Source organism: Patagioenas fasciata, chromosome 32 (genome assembly GCF_037038585.1).
Source record: "Patagioenas fasciata isolate bPatFas1 chromosome 32, bPatFas1.hap1, whole genome shotgun sequence".
NCBI lineage: Eukaryota > Metazoa > Chordata > Aves > Columbiformes > Columbidae > Patagioenas > Patagioenas fasciata.
In genome coordinates, this window is record NC_092551.1 from 3,590,355 (window position 1) to 3,607,500 (window position 17,146).

At 64.0% G+C, this 17,146-nt stretch overlaps 1 protein-coding gene across 2 annotated transcripts in view; it reads right to left on the reverse strand.

The window, feature by feature from the left end:
* Positions 1-986: 986 nt before the first annotated feature.
* PDE4A (phosphodiesterase 4A) overlaps positions 987-17,146 on the reverse strand; it is a 25,591-nt gene continuing 9,431 nt past the window's right edge. Inside the window, exons 3-15 of one of the 2 annotated variants that reach the window (XM_071800680.1) lie at positions 16,205-16,241; positions 16,061-16,134; positions 15,940-15,989; positions 15,031-15,143; positions 9,776-9,869; positions 8,678-8,865; positions 7,865-7,963; positions 6,703-6,867; positions 4,686-4,785; positions 3,296-3,450; positions 3,105-3,227; positions 2,853-3,035; positions 987-2,030 (exon numbers count right to left, since the gene is read on the reverse strand). In XM_071800680.1, coding sequence (XP_071656781.1) covers positions 1,218-2,030; positions 2,853-3,035; positions 3,105-3,227; positions 3,296-3,450; positions 4,686-4,785; positions 6,703-6,867; positions 7,865-7,963; positions 8,678-8,865; positions 9,776-9,869; positions 15,031-15,143; positions 15,940-15,989; positions 16,061-16,134; positions 16,205-16,241 — 2,194 coding nt within the window. In that variant the 3' untranslated portion in view covers positions 987-1,217. The remainder of the gene's footprint in view (positions 2,031-2,852; positions 3,036-3,104; positions 3,228-3,295; positions 3,451-4,685; positions 4,786-6,702; positions 6,868-7,864; positions 7,964-8,677; positions 8,866-9,775; positions 9,870-15,030; positions 15,144-15,939; positions 15,990-16,060; positions 16,135-16,204; positions 16,242-17,146) is intronic. The other variant, XM_071800681.1, reaches the window with a different exon arrangement.

Below are 17,146 nucleotides of genomic sequence, written 5' to 3' on the forward strand. Positions count from 1 at the left end.
GTTTCCCCCCGGGGGGGTTTGGAGCTTTTTTTGTCTTTTTGAGTTTTTTAAAAAATACAATAAAAATTCCCCCTGTGCCCCCCCCCAAATGAACCCCGACTGGGGCAAAACAGCCGAAAACTCACGCTCACAATGGAATTCTGGCCAGCAAATCAACTCCGGGGAACCCAAACGAGTCGGGATGAACCGGAAGTGAAATGGAAACCAACCCCAGGCGGAAATGGAGCGGAAATGGAATTTTAGAAATAGATGAAAATTCAACGAAATCAAAACCGAAATTTAGGATCAAATTCCAAATTTGGAATGAAACAAATTCAGGTTAAAACGAAATGAATGGAAATTGAATGGAAATGAAATTCAAACTGGAACGAAATTCGAGCGAAATTAAAATTAAGAAAATTTAAATGAAATTTAAAATTTAAGAAAAGTCAAATGAAATTTAAAATTTAAGAAAATTCAAATGAAATTTAAAATTTAAGAAAATTCAAATGAAATTAAAATTTAAGAAAATTCAAATGAAATTTAAAATTAAGAAAATTCAAATGAAATTAAAATTTAAGAAAATTCAAATGAAATTTAAAATTTAAGAAAATTCAAATGAAATTTAAAATTAAGAAAATTCAAATGAAATTAAAATTTAAGAAAATTCAAATGAAATTAAAAATTAAGGAAACAAAATTGAAATTAAATTAAAATTTCAGAAAAGAAAATTCAAATGGAATTAAAAATAAAGGAAACAAAATTGAAATTAAATTAAAATTTAAGAAAACAAAATTGAAATTAAATTAAAATTTAAGAAAACAAAATTAAAGTGAAATTAAAATTAAGAAAGTTCAAATGAAATTAAAAATTAAGGAAACAAAATTGAAATTAAATTAAAATTTAAGAAAACAAAATTGAAATTCAAATTCAAGGAAACAAAATTCAAATGAAATTAAAAATTAAGGAAACAAAACTAAGATGAAAAGCAAAAGAAAATTGAAATGGAAACGGAACCAAAATTCGAATCAAATTAAAACCAAAAGGTAATTAAACTAAAAATTCCAAATTAAAAATTCAGCGCGAAATTAAAACCAAAACCCAATTAAAATCAGAATAATTTTTCAAACGAAGCCGAATTAAAACTGGTTTGAAAAATCAAATCAAATCAAATCAAACAAAACCCCAAATTGAACCCAAATCAAATCAAACCCCCGGATTAAATTAAAACGCCCTAATTAAGCTTCAATTAAATTAAACCCCTCCGAGCTTGGGGGGGGAAAGGGCGGGGTCACCACTCCCCCCCCCTCCCCGGGGGGGCGCCCCGGTGGTTGCCCCGGGGGGGCGCCCCCTGGTGGCCTGGGGGTGTCACCGTGTCCTGGGACAGCGCCCCCTGGTGGCCTGGGGGTGTCAAAGAGAGGTGGGACAGCACCCCCTGGTGGCGTGGGGGTGTCACTGTATGGCAGGACAGAGCCCCCTGGTGGCGTGGGGGTGTCACTGTGTTCCCAGGGGACGCCCCCTGGTGGCGTGGGGGTGTCAGTGTATGGCAAGACAGAGCCCCCTGGTGGTGTGGGGGTGTCACTGTATGGCAGGACAGAGCTCCCTGGTGGCGTGGGGGTGTCAAAGAGAGGCGGGACAGCACCCCCTGGTGGCGTGGGGGTGTCAAAGAGAGGCGGGACAGCTCCCCCTGGTGGCGTGGGGGTGTCAAAGAGAGGAGGGACGGCGCCCCCTGGTGGCGTGGGGGTGTCAAAGAGAGGCGGGACAGCTCCCCCTGGTGGCGTGGGGGTGTCAAAGAGAGGTGGGACAGCTCCCCCTGGTGGCGTGGGGGTGTCATCCGGCCACGGCGGCTCGTCCCCCTCCCCCGGGTGGAGGCGGAAGCGGAAGCGCGGGGCGGGGGCGGGGCCGGGCGGGGGGGAGGGGCTGCTGGGCACCCGGCGCTGGTACCAGTCCCGGTTCTGCTCCAGCGTCTCCAGCTGCTCCTGCGCGTCCGGGGCCACCAGGTCCGCCCAGGTCTCCCACAGCGGGTGCACGATGTAGTCGATGAAACCCACCTGTGGGGGACACCGGGGTCACCGTCACCGGCGGGGGACACCGTGGGGGCACCGAGGGGCTTTGTCCCCATAGGATGCCCAACTGGGGACACCAAGGGTCTTTGTATCCATAGGATGCCCAGTTGGGGACACCAAGGGTCTTTGTCCCCATAGAATGCCCAGTTGGGGACATCATGGGGACACCAAGGGTCTTTGTACCCATAGTTTGCCCAGTTGGGGACATCATGGGGACACCAAGGGTCCTTGTCCCCATAGAATGCCCAGTTGGGGACACCGGTGGCACCATGGGTCCTTGTCCCCATAGGATGCCCAGCTGGGGACACTGAGGGTCCTTGTCCCATGGGATACACAACTGGGGACACCAAGGGTCTTTGTACCCATAGGATGCCCAGCTGGGGACATGGTGGTGGCATCAAGGGTCATTGTCACCATGGACACCCAGTCCCCTCATGTCCCCAATGTCCCCGATGTCCCCAATGTACCCGATGTCCCCAGACCTGCGATTTCTCCACGGAGGCGCTGTGCTTGTCGCACATGGGGCTGATCCCCATCCCCAATGCCTCTGGCCATGTGTCCCCACAATGTCACCCCTGTCCCTGTTCCCCCGCAATTCTCCCCAATGATGCCACCCCCCGATGTCCCCAATGTCCCCGATGTCCCCAGACCTGCGACTTCTCCACGGAGGCGCTGTGCTTGTCGCACATGGGGCTGATCTCCATCCCCAATGCCTCTGGCCATGACGCCACCGCTGTCCCTGTTCCCCCCAATTCTCCCCAATGATGCCACCCCACAATGTCCCCAATGTCCCCGATGTCCCCAGACCTGCGACTTCTCCACGGAGGCGCTGTGCTTGTCGCACATGGGGCTGATCTCCATGCCGCGCTCGCGCTCGCGGTCGCCCTGCCTGAAGAACTCCTCCATGATGCGCTCCGTCCACTGCCGGTACAGCCCCAGCGGCTTCGTGGGGTTGCTCAGGTCCGCGCAATGCACCATATTCCTCAGAACCTGCCCCAAAAAAGTGTCACCCCCCCCGGCCACCCGCCCGCCGGGTCCCCCCCGCGTCCCCCGCGTCACCTGGATGCGGTCGGTGTAGTTGTCCAGCAGCAGCACCCCGGAGCTCGTCACCTTCTTGGTCTCCACCATGGTCTTGAGGTCAGCCAAGAGGCTCATGTGCTTGGACATGTCGGTGGCCAAGACCTGCGGGTGACACGGGGGGTCAGGACGGGTGTCCCCCACCACGGCGACGGATTTTGGGGTGTCCCTACCATGTCGATGACCATCTTGCGGAGGGTTTGGCGCTGGCGCTTGCTGAGGTTCTGGAAGATGTCGCAGTTCTCCTCCTGCAGCAGCTTGAAGCCCACGGCCAGGTGATGGTTCTCCAGCACCGACTCGTCGTTGTACATCAGCGCCAGCTCCGAGTCTGCGCCACGGGGGGACACGGGGGGACACGGCTCAGGGACGCCCCCAGAGGTGGGGACACAAGTGGGGGACCCCCCCAGATTGGGGCACAAATGATGGGTCCCACCACCCCATGACAGGTCCCACCACCCAACCACGGGTCCCATCACCCCACGATGGGTCCCATCACCCCTTGATGGGTTCCGTCAACTCATGATGGGTCCCATCAACCCATGACAGGTCCCACCACACCATGACTGGTCCCATCACCCAACCATGGGTCCCATCACCCAACCATGGGTCCCACCACCCCATGATGGGTGCCATCAACTCATGATGGGTCTCACCACCCAACCATGGGTCCCACCACCCAACCATAGCTCCCATCACCCCATGACGAGTCCCACCACCCCATGATGGGTCCCATCACCCAACCATGGGTCCCACCACCCAACCATAGCTCCCATCATCCCATGATGAGTCCCACCACCCCATGATGGGTCCCACCACCCCATGATGGTTCCCATCACCCAACCATGGGTCCCACCACCCAACCATAGCTCCCATCATCCCATGATGAGTCCCACCACCCCATGATGGGTCCCACCACCCCATGATGGTTCCCATCACCCAACCATGGGTCCCACCACCCAACCATAGCTCCCATCATCCCATGATGAGTCCCACCACCCCATGATGGGTCCCATCACCCCATGATGGGTTCCATCACCCCATGATGGGTCCCATCAACCCATGACAGGTCCCACCACACCATGACTGGTCCCATTACCCAACCATGGGTCCCATCACCCAACCATGGGTCCCACCACCCCATGACGGGTCCCATCAACCCATCATGGGTCCCATCAACTCATGATGGATCACATCAACCCATGACAGGTCCCACCACCCCATGATGGGTCCAACCACCCCATAACAGGTCTCCCACTCCATGACTGGTCCCACCACCTCATGATGGGTCCCACCTCCCTACAACTGTTCCCATCACCCAACCATGGGTCCCACCACCCCATAATGTGGCTCTCACCCCATAATGGGTCCCACCACCCTATGACCATTCCCATCACCCCACCATGGGTCTCCCCACGGGGACACGGGTGTGGGACACCCCAAGTGGGGACACAGGGACAAAGAGTGAGGTGACATGTGTGTGCAAGATGACACGCGTGTGCAAGAGGGAGCGTGCAAGAGGGCGCGTGTGCAAGGCGCCCCAGCCGGCCCGTTGGCCGCGCTCACTGGTGTTGATGAGGAACTGGTTGGACACGCCGGGGTGGTCGACGTCGTGGATGGCGGCGGCAAACAGGGCGGCCAGGATCTCCAGGTCGGTGAACACCGCCTGGGGCACCCCGGGGATGAGCACCCCAAAAACACCCCCCAAAAACACCCCCCTAAAACACCCCTGGGGATGAGCACCCCTTGGGTCCCACCACCCAACCACTGGTCCCACCACCCCATGACTGGTCCCACCACCCAACCATGGGTCCCACCACCCAACCATTGGTCCCACCACCCAGCCACCAGTCCCACCACCCAACCACTGGTCCCACCACCCAACCATGGGTCCCACCACCCAGCCACTGGTCCCACCACCCAACCATGGGTCCCACCACCCAACCACTGGTCCTACCACCCAACCACTGGTCCTACCACCCAACCATGGGTCCCACCACCCAACCACTGGTCCCACCACCCAATCACTGGTCCCACCACCCAACCATTGGTCCCACCACCCAATCACTGGTCCCACCACCCAACCATTGATCCCACCATCCAACCATGGGTCCCACCACCCAGCCACCAGTCCCACCACCCAACCACTGGTCCCACCACCCAACCATTGGTCCCACCACCCAATCACTGGTCCCACCACCCAACCATTGATCCCACCATCCAACCATGGGTCCCACCACCCAGCCACCAGTCCCACCACCCAACCACTGGTCCCACCACCCAACCATGGGTCCCACCACCCAGCCACTGGTCCCACCACCCAACCATGGGTCCCACCACCCAACCACTGGTCCCACCACCCAACCACCGGTCCCACCACCCAGCCACCAGTCCCACCACCCAACCACTGGTTCCACCACCCAACCACTGGTCCCACCACCCAACCGTGGGTCCCATCACCCAACCACTGGTCCCACCACACAACCATTGGTCCCACCACCCAACCACTGGTCCCACCACCCAACCACAGGTCCCACCACTCAACCATGGGTCCCACCACCCAGCCACCAGTCCCACCACCCAACCATGGGTCCCACCATCCCACAATGGGTCCCACCACCCAACCATGGGTCCCACCACCCAACCACTGGTCCCACCACCCAACCATTGGTCCCACCACCCAATCACTGGTCCCACCACCCAACCATTGATCCCACCACCCAACCATGGGTCCCATCACCCAGCCACCAGTCCCACCACCCAACCATGGGTCCCATCACCCAACCACTGGTCCCACCACACAACCATTGGTCCCACCACCCAACCACTGGTCCCACCATCCCACAATGGGTCCCACCATCCCACAATGGGTCCCACCACCCAACCACTGGTTCCACCACCCAGCCACTGGTCCCACCACCCAGCCACCAGTCCCACCACCCAACCATTGGTCCCACCACGCAACCATGGGTCCCACCACCCAACCACTGGTCCCACCACCCAGCCACTGGTCCTACCACCCAACCACTGGTCCCACCACCGAACCATGGGTCCTATCACCCAACCATGGGTCCTATCACCCAACCACTGGTCCTGCCACCCCACGATGGGTCCCACCACCCAACCACTGGTCCTATCACCCAACCACTGGTCCCACCACCCAACCATGGGTCCTATCACCCAACCACTGGTCCCACCACCCAACCATGGGTCCTATCACCCAACCACTGGTCCCACCACCCAACCATGGGTCCTATCACCCAACCACTGGTCCCGCCACCCAACCACTGGTCCCACCACCCAACCACTGGTCCCACCACCCAACCATGGGTCCTATTACCCAACCACTGGTCCCACCACCCAACCATGGGTCCTATCACCCAACCACTGGTCCCACCACCCAACCACTGGTCCCACCACCCAACCATGGGTCCTATTACCCAACCACTGGTCCCACCACCCAACCACTGGTCCCCCCACCCAACCACTGGTCCCACCACCCCACGATGGGTCCCCCCACCCAACCATGGGTCCCCCCACCCCACCACTGGTCCCCCGCCCCCCGGGGTGCCGCGGGGCTCACATCGAGGGCGGGGGTGGCCAGCAGGACGTGCGTGGACTGCATGACGTCGGCGGCGTGCAGGCTGTTGTGGTAGGCCACGTCCGCGTGGTAGTGGTCCTCCAGGGTCAGGGTGTAGGTCAGCAGCGTCTCCACCGGGATCCTGAACGTCTTCACCAGCTCCCGCTCCTGCGCGGCACCGGGGGTCACGGACCCCAAAGAGGACCCAGGCGTCCGGGGGGGTGGGAATGGGGGGGATGGGGATGGGGAGGGTGGGGAGTGGGAACTGGGGTCTGGGGGGCTTGGGGTGGGAATTGGGGGTTTGGGGTGGAGATGAGAGGGGATGGGGGTTGGGGTGGGAATTGGGGGGTTTGGGGGAAGTGGGAGGGCTTGGGGAGGTGGGGAGGGTTGGGGTGGGAATTGGGGGGATGGGGGGTTTGGGGTGGGAATTGGGGGGCTGAGGGGGGTGGGGTGGGAATTGGGGGAATGGGGAGGATGGGGGGGTGGGGTGGGAAATAGGGGGATGGGGGATTTGGGGTGGGATTGGGGGGCTTGGGGGAGTAGGGGGCTTGGGGAGGTGGGGAGGGTTGGGGTGGGAATTGGGGGGTTTGGGGTGGGAATTGGGGGGCTGAGGGGGGTTGGGTGGGAACTGGGGGGGATGGGGAGGATGGGGGGTGGGGTGGGAAATGGGGGGATGGGGGATTTGGGGTGGAATTGGGGGGCTGAGGGGGGTTGGGTGGGAATTGGGGGGTCAGGGTGGGATTGGGGGGTTTGGGGGGGTCTGGGGTGGGAATGGGGGTTCAGGTTGGGAATGGGGGGGTCAGGGTGAGATTGGGGGTCTGGGGTGGGAATGGGGGGCCGGGCTGTGATTGGGGGGTTTGGGGGGTCAGGGTCGGAATGGGGGTTCAGGTTGGGAATGGGGGGGTCAGGGTGGGAATGGGGGATCTGGTGTGGGATTGGGGGTCTGGGGTGGGATTGGGGGTCTGGGGTGGGAATGGGGGAGGTCAGGGTGGGACTGGGGGGCCGGGGGGGAACGGGGGAGGTCAGGATGGGACTGGGGGGCCGGGGGGGAATGGGGGAGGTCAGGATGGGACTGGGGGGCCGGGGGGGAATGGGGGAGGTCAGGGTGGGACTGGGGGGCCGGGGGGGAACGGGGGTCAGGTCGGACTGGGGTTCGGGGCGGCACCTGGAATATCGTGTACATGATGCAGCTGAGCGAGCGGTTGTTGGAATATTCGGAGACGCGGAAGATGTTCAGGCCCCACTTGTTGAGGCTGTCGAGCTCCTGGGGGCGGGGTCACTGTGACCCCCCAGCCCCAGACCCCTCAACCCCACCCCCCCCCATAACCCCAGACCCCCCCCCATCCCCAGACCCCCCATCCCCAGACCCCCCATCCCCAGACCCCCCTATACCCCCAGAGCCCCAAATCCCATACCCAACCCCCCAAACCCCAGACTCCATAATCCCCAGACCCCCCTATACCGATACCGACCCCCCCATTCCCACACCTCCCATTCCCAGACCCCCTCCCATCCCCAAACCACTCCCATATCCCCAGACCCCCCCCCCATATCCCCAGACCCCCAAACCCCATCCCCAACCCCCCCATCCCCAGACCCCCAAACCCCATCTCCAACCCCGCCATCCTCAGACCCCCCCCATTCCCAAACTCCCCCGTCCCCAGACCCCCCCATCCCAAACCACCCCCCACCCCCAGACCCACCCATCCCCAGACCCCCAAACCCCATCCCCAATCCCCTCATCCCCAGACCCCCCCATATCCCCCTATCCCCAGACCCCCATCCCCAAACCCCCCCATCCCGACCCCCCCCATTCCCACACCCCCCATCCCCAGACCCCTCATCCCCAAACCCCCCCACCCCCAGATCTCCCCATCCCGACCCCCCCATTCCCACACCCCCCATCCCCAACCCCCATCCCGACCCCCCCACCCCCAAACCACCCCCATATCCCCAGACCCCCCCATCCCGCCCCCACCTTGCCCAGCAGCTCCTCGCGGTCGGTCTTGACCCCAAAGCGGGGGACGCCGGAGCCACCGGTGCCGGAGCCGGGGGGGGGCAGCTTCTTCACCCCACTGATCTGCCCCATGGGGGGGGGCGGCTGCCGCCGCTTCTTCTCCCGCTCCTTGGGGCCGGGGGCTGGGATCTCCACCTCGTGCTGCTTGTCTGGGGGGGCACGGGGGGGACACGGGGGGGACACGGGGGGGACGGGTTGGGGACGTGGTGACATGGGGTCTGGGAGCTGAGGGTGACTTTGGGGGTCCCAGGGGGCTGAAGGGGGTCCCCGGGGGTCTCTGGGGGTCCCAGGGGTTCCTGGGGGTCCCTGGGGGTCTCTGGGGGTCCCAGGGGCTGGTGAGGGTTCCTTGGGGTCCCTGGGGGTTGGTGGGGGACTCTGGGAGTCCCAGGGGCTGGTGGGGATCCCCAGGGGTCTCTGGGGGTCCCAGGGGTTCCTGGGGGTCCCAGGGGCTGGTGAGGGTTCCTGGGGGTCCCTGGGGGTTGGTGGGGGACTCTGGGGGTCCCAGGGGCTGATGGGGGTCCTGGGGATCTTTGGGGGTCCCAGTGGGCTGGTGGGAGTCCCTGGAGGTCTCTGGGAGTCCCAGGGGCTGGTGGGGGTCCTGGGGGTCTCTGGGGGTCCCAGGGGTTCCTGGGGGTCCCAGGGGCTGGTGAGGGTTCCTGGGGGTCCCTGGGGGTTGGTGGGGGACTCTGGGGGTCCCAGGGGCTGATGGGGGTCCTGGGGATTTTTGGGGGTCCCAGGGGCTGGTGGGGGTCCTGGGGATCTTTGGGGGTCCCCAGGGGTCTCTGTGGTCCCGGGGGTCTCTGTGGTCCTGGGGATCTTTGGGGGTTCCTGGGGTGGTCCCAGGGGTCTCTGGGGTCCTGGGGGTCTCTGGGGGTCCCCGGGGAGCCCTGGGGGTCTCTGAGGTTCCTGGGGATCTTTGGGGTTCCCTGCAGGGGTCCCGGGGGTCTCTGAGGTTCCTGGGGATCTTTGGGGTTCCCTGCAGGGGTCCCGGGGGTCTCTGAGGTTCCTGGGGGTCTTTGGGGGTCCCAGGGGGCTGGCGGGGTTCCCCGGGGGTCTCACCCAGGAAGGTGCTGGCGATGTACTCGGAGACCTGGTTGCCCGAGCGGCTCATTTCCGACAGGTGGGTGAGCTCCCGGTTCAGCATCCTCTTGAACTGGGGGGGCAGGGGGTGAGGGACGGACCCCCCATCGCCCCCCGCCGACAGGACCCCCCCAAACCTCCCCCATCCCAGGACCCCCCTCCATTGTCCCATCTCCCCCCGGGACCCCCCACATCTCCCAAATGTGACCCCTAGAGAGGGACAAACACCCCTGGGGGGATAGGGGGGGTCACCCCCCTACATTCGGTTCCAGGGGACAGGGACATGGGATGGGGACAGGAAGGGGACAGGGATGGGGACAGGGTTGGGGACAAGGATGAGAATGGCGAAGGGACTGGGATGGGGACAGGAAGGGGACAGGGATGGGGACAGGGTTGGGGACAAGGGGACAAGGATGACAATGGCGAAGGGACTGGGATGGGGACAGGGACTGGGATGGGAACAGGAAGGGGACAAGGATGGGGACAGGGTTGGGGACAAGGGGACAAGGATGACAATGGCGAAGGGACTGGGATGGGGACAGGAAGGGGACAAGGTTGGGGACAAGGATGAGAGTGGCGATGGGACTGGGATGGGGACAGGGGCAAGGAAAAGATTGGGACAAGGATGGGGACACTGAGGGGACTGGGATGGGGACAGGGACAAGGCCACGGGATGGGATGGGATGGGATGGGATGGGATGGGATGGGATGGGATGGGATGGGATGGGATGGGGACAGGGATGGACAGGGGAGGGATGGGGACAGGGCCAAGGACAAGGCCATGGAATGGGATGGGAACCGGATGGGGACAGGATGGGGACACCACAGCTTCCCCCCAGGGAAGCCCAGAGGCTCCACACACACTGGTGACACTGGGGGGACACTGGTGGCACTGGGGACACACTGGTGGTGCTGGGGGACACACTGGTGGTGCTGGGGGACACACTGGTGGCACCGGGACACACACTGGTGGCACTGGGAGGGGACACTGGTGACACTGGGACACACACACTGGTGACACTGGGACACACACACTGGTGGCACTGGGAGGGGACACTGGTGGCGCTGGGACACACTGGTGGCACTGGGACACACACACTGGTGGCACTGGGACAGACACACTGGTGGCACTGGGACACACACACTGGTGGCACTGGGAGGGGACACTGGTGACACTGGGACACACACACTGGTGGCACTGGGGACACACACACTGGTGGCACTGGGACACACTGGTGGCACTGGGACACACACACTAGTGGCACTGGGAGGGGACACTGGTGGCGCTGGGACACACTGGTGGCACTGGGACACACACACTGGTGGCACTGGGAGGGGACACTGGTGACACTGGGACACACACACTGGTGGCACTGGGACACACTGGTGGCACTGGGACACACACTGGTGGCACTGGGAGGGGACACTGGTGGCACTGGGACACACACACTGGTGGCACTGGGACACATTGGTGGCACTGGGGGGGACACACACACTGGTGGCACTGGGAGGGGACACTGGTGGCACTGGGACACATTGGTGGCACTGGGGGGGACACACACACTGGTGGCACCGGGAGGGGACACTGGTGGCACTGGGGAGGGGACACTGTGCACCCAGCGCTTGCAGCCGCTGTCCCACCCCCCCGAGGACCCTCCCCATTTGGGGGGGCACCCAGGGGTGTCTCTGGGGGGGGGGGGGGGTGACAAACGCCACCCGTGTCCCCCGAGTCCTCGCTGTCCTTGAGCGGGGCCCGGATGCTGCCCCCCCACCCCCCCGCAGTGACTCATCCCTGCGTGTCACCCCCCCCGGAGGGAACCCAGGCGTCCGGGCCCCCCCGCCCAGCCACCCAAACCCCCCCAACCCCCTTACTGCCCCCCAAAGGGGTGGGGGGGAAGTAAAGAGCATCACCCGCATCCCTCCCCCCCTCAGCCAATCAGGACCCTCCACCCCATCGCCATGGCAACCGCAGTCTCCATAGCAACTGCCCCATCCCGCTCCTTGCTGGGGGGGGGGTGTCCCCCCCCCAAAAACGGGGCCACCCCAACTTGTCACAAGTTTGCCGGGTCTCAGTGTGACAGCGACCCCCCCCAGGCACAAACTGGGCGCCCCCCCCATATAATCCTCCCCCCTCTGCCACGGGGCCATAGCATCCAAATAACACCCCCAAAGTTGGGGGGGGGCACCTTGCAAGGAGAGGAGGTGACACCCCCACCGTGACATTGCGGGGGGGGGAAGGTCACAGGTGCCCCCCCGCCCCGTGCCCCCCCCTTACCTGGTCCCACCAGCCCACCAGCCAGGGCTTGGCGCACGTCTCGCAGAAAAAGTCCACCAAGGGCATTTTCCGGCCGCGGGGGGGTCGCCTGGGGGGGCTGGGCCCCCCCGCCACCCCGAGGGAAATGGGGGGGGGTCCCTGCTTACCCCTGGGGGGGGTTTCCCCCCTTTTCTTGAGCGCCCCCCCCCTCACCCGCAGCCTCTAAGGGCGCGGGGGATGCGGTCGGACATGGTGGGACCGGGAGGGGGGGAGCGGGGACCCCCCCCACAGCGCCCGGTGGGGGGGGGGGGTCCCTCACATCGCCCCCCCCACCCCGGGGTGCTGGGACCCCCCCCCCCGGGGTGCTGGGGGTTCAATGGGAGCCCATGGGGGGTGGGGGGGGATGGAGGAGAATGGGGGGGATCAGGGACGGGGAGGATGCAGAGGAACGCGGGGGGGTCTGGGGGGGTGTTGGGGTCCCGGGGGTTCTGGGGGTGCTGGGGGGGTGTTGGGGTCCCGGGGGGGTCTGGGGGTGCCGGGGGGGCCGTGGGGTCCCGCCGGGGCTGCGGAGGCCGCGGAGCGTTGGGCGGGGGGGGGTTGGGGGGGGCACACGCCTGCGCGCGCCTCGCTCCGCCCCCCGGCCCCGCCCACTGCGGGGGGGCGGGGCGAGGGGGGGACCCAGGCGTTCGGCGGGGAGGGGGGTGGTGGGGGCCCCGTGTTAGCGGGGGGGCTCCTGGGGTCCCCCCCACGGTGAGGCCGGGACCCCAAAACTCACTGGGGTGGGGACACCCGGGGTGTCACCCCCAACTGGCCAGGGGACCCCCCCAAATCCCCACTGGGATGGGGACCCCCAGACCTCCCACGCCGGGGGTGACATTGGGGGTGACGGGTCCATGGGGACATGGAGGGACATGGGGGGGGCACGATCCTGCACCCAGATCTGCAGCACCAGCACCGTTGTCACCACTGTCACCACTGTCACCACTGTCACCACTGTCACCACCACGGCCACCGGCCTCGTGACACCGACACAACTGCCACCACCAGCCCTGGTGGCACCGGCGCTGTCACCACCGGCACTGTCACCACCTCCACTGTCACCACCAGCACAACTGTCACCACTGGCACTGTCACCACCGGCACAACTGCCACCACCAGCCCTGGTGGCACCGGCGCTGTCACCACCGGCACTGTCACCACCGGCACTGTCACCACCAGCACAACTGTCACCACTGGCACTGTCACCACCGGCACAACTGCCACCACCAGCCCTGGTGGCACTGGCACTGTCACCACCGGCACTGTCACCACCAGCACCTAATGGGCCAGGACCCCCCGCAGCCCCTGGACACTGTCCCCAAATTGCCACCAGCAGCTGTCCCCACCCTGTCCCTGTCCCAGTGTCACCGCAGTGTCCTGCCCCAGGCTCTGTCCCTGTGTCACATCAGGGTCCTGTCCCCATCCCTGTGCCACATCGGGGTCCTGTCCCCATCCTCATGTGCCATCAGGGTCCTGTCCCCATCCCCATGTGACACCGGGGTCTTGTCCCCAACCCTGTGCCACATCGGGGTCCTGTCCCCATCCCTGTGTCACATTGGGGTCCTGTCCCCATTCCCATGTCCCCAGGGTGTCCCCATATCCCTGTGTCCCCATTGCGTCCCTGCAGTGTCCCCATCGTGTCCCCATCCCTGCGGTGGCCCCGTGGTGTCCCCATCCTCGGAGGTGTCCCCGTGGTGTCCCTGTCTCCGTGTCCCCATGGTGGCCCCATGGTGTCCCCATGTCCTCGTGTCTCTATGTCCCTGTGGTGTCCCGGTGGTGTCCCGGTGGTGTCCCCATGGTGTCCCCATGTCCCTTTGTCCCCATGTCCCCGCGGTGTCCCCATGGTGTCCCCATGTCCCCGTGTCCCCATGTCCCCATGGTGTCCTCATGTCCCCATATCCCCGTGTCCCCGTGGTGTCCCTGTGGTGTCCCCACAGTGTCCCCATGGTGTCTCCACAGTGTCCCTGTCCCCATGTCCCCGTGGTGTCCCCACGGTGTCCCAATGTCCCTGTGTCCCCATGGTGTCCCCACGGTGTCCCCATGGTGTCCCCATGTCCCCGCAGTGTCCCCACGGCGTCCCTGTCCCCATGTCCCCGTGGTGTCCCCATGTCCCCATGGTGTCCCCATGTCCCTGTGTCCCCATGGTGTCCCCACGGTGTCCCCATGGTGTCCCCATGTCCCCGCAGTGTCCCCACGGTGTCCCTGTCCCCATGTCCCCGTGGTGTCCCCATGGTGTCCCCATGTCCCCATGGTGTCCCCATGTCCCTGTGTCCCCATGGTGTCCCCACGGTGTCCCCATGTCCCCATGGTGTCCCCATGGTGTCCCTGTGTCCCCGCGGTGTCCCCACGGTGTCCCCACGGTGTCCCCATGTCCCCATGTCCCCGTGGTGTCCCCACGGTGTCCCCATGTCCCCATGGTGTCCCCATGTCCCCATGTCCCCGTGGTGTCCCCACGGTGTCCCCATGTCCCCATGGTGTCCCCATGTCCCCATGTCCCCGTGGTGTCCCCACGGTGTCCCCATGTCCCCATGGTGTCCCCATGGTGTCCCTGTGTCCCCGCGGTGTCCCCACGGTGTCCCCATGTCCCCATGTCCCTGTGGTGTCCCCATGGTGTCCCCATGTCCCCGTGTCCCCGTGGTGTCCCCATGGTGTCCCCATGTCCCCACGGTGTCCCTGTCCCCATGTCCCTGTGGTGTCCCCACGGTGTCCCCATGTCCCCGTGTCCCTGCGGTGTCTCCGCGGTGTCCCTGTCCCCATGTCCCCGCGGTGTCCCCGCGGTGTCCCCATGGTGTCCCCGTGTCCCCGCGGTGTCCCTGTCCCCATGTCCCTGTGGTGTCCCCGTGGTGTCCCCATGGTGTCCCCGTGTCTCCGCGGTGTCCCTGTCCCCATGTCCCGGTGGTGTCCCCATGGTGTCCCCGCGGTGTCCCCGCGGTGTCCCCACCTTGTTGGACGCCATCTCGCTGACGGCGCGGTGCGTCTGCAGCGTCTCCAGCTGCTCCAGGCACCAATCCAGCTCCTCCAGCGTCTCCCGCGCCAGCTGCTGCGCCGTCTCCTCTGGGGGGACACAGCGGTCACCCCCCCGACCCCCGGGACACCCGGCTGGGAGGGGCACAGGCCCCCGAGGGATGGGGCTCTGGGGACCCCCCGGGGATGTGGGGACCCCCTGGGGATGTGGGGACCCCCCTGAAGATGTGGGGGGTGCAGGGACCCCCCCGAGGCTGTGGGGACCCCCTGGGGATGTGGGGACCCCCCTGGGAATGGGGGGGTACAGGGACCCCCCCTGGGGCTGTGGGGACACCCTGGGGATGTGGGGACCCCCCTGAAGATGTGGGGGGTGCAGGGACCCCCCCCGGGGCTGTGGGGACCCCCTGGGGATGTGGGGACCCCCCTGGGAATGGGGGGGTACAGGAATCCCCCCTGGGGCCGTGGGGACACCCTAGGGATGTGGGGACCCCCTTGAAGATGTGGGGGGTGCAGGGACCCCCCCAGGGCTGTGGGGACCCCCTGGGGATGTGGGGACCCCCCTGGGAATGGGGGGGTACAGGAACCCCCACTGGGGCCGTGGGGACACCCTAGGGATGTGGGGACCCCCTTGAAGATGTGGGGGGTTCAAGGAGCCCCTCTGGGGCTGGGGGGGCCCCCAGGGACTGGGGGGTACAGGGACCCCCCTGGGGCTGTGGGGACCCCCCCAGGGACGTGGGGGTGCACGGGTGGGTGGAGATGAGGACAAATCTTGGGGGGTGGGGGGGGCTGCAGGCCCCGTGCCTCAGTTTCCCCATTTTGACACAGGTGGGGGCGCCACCAGTTTCCCCCCCCCTTCCCAAAATCCCCCCAGGTCCCCCCTCCTTACCTGAGAGCGTGGCCTTGCAGAGGGGGGGCTGGGAGCCCATGGGCGACCACCTGTGGGGGGGACAGTCAGGGCTGGGGTCAGGGTCAGGGTCAAGGTCAAGGTCAAGGTCAAGGTCACTCACTTGGTGGCCGTGGGGCTGGGGACATTGGCCAGGATGGAGAAGTTGCTGCGGACGCTGCGGAGACTCGCCAGGACCTGGGGGGGGCACGGGGGGGTCAGGGGCACAAAATGGGGGGACACCCCCCCAGGGACCCCCCAGCCCTACCTGGGCGAAGGGGGTGACAATCAGGTCCTCGGCGTGGCTGGAAGAGAAATGGGGGGTGTCATTGGGGGGGGGGACGCCAGGGTCCCCCCATTGACCCCTGGGGGGGGACACGGCCCAGGGTGGCATTGGGGGGAGCACTGGGAGGGATATTGGGGGGTCCATGGGGGGAAAACTGAGGGGTCCCAAAAGGATGGGGGGGTCCGTGGGGGGGTATCAGGGGGTGCCCAGGGGGGATATTGGGGGGGGTCCTTGGGGACAATATTGGGAGGTCACCAAGGGGATGGTGGGGGGGGTCCCAGGGGGATATTGGGGGGTCCCTGGGGGGAAGGTGGGGGGATCCTCAGGTAAATATCAGGGGGGTCCCCAGGGGGATATTGGGGGGTCCCTGGCGGGGGGATAATGGGGAGGTCCATGGGGGGTATTGGGGGTCTCCAGGGGGATGGTGGGGGTTCCCCAGGATACCCAGAGTGTGGGGGTCCCAGGAGGTCCTGGGGGGGTCCCAGGGGGTGCTGGGGGGTCGCAGGGTGTCCCGGGGGTGATGGAGGGTACTGGGGGGTCCTGGGGGTCCTGGGAGGTCCTGGGGGTGCTGGGGAGTCCCCGGGGGCTCTGAGGATCCCGGGGGGTCCCAGGGGGTTCTGTGGGACCTGGGGGATGCTGGGGGGTCCCAGGGGGTCCTGTGGGACCTGGGGGATGCTGGGGGGTCCCAGGGGGTCCTGTGGGACCTGGGGGATGCTGGGGGGTCCCAGGGGCTCTGAGGATCCCAAGGGGTCCTGGGGGGTCCAGGGGTGTTCTGGGGGGTCCCAAGGGCTCTGGGGATCCCGGGGGTCCCAGGGGGTCCAGGGGTGTTCTGGGGGTTCCCGGGGGGCTCTGGAGGTCCCAGGGGGACCCAGGGGCTCTAAGGATCCCGGGGGGTCCTGGGGGGTCCTGGGGGATCCTGGGGGC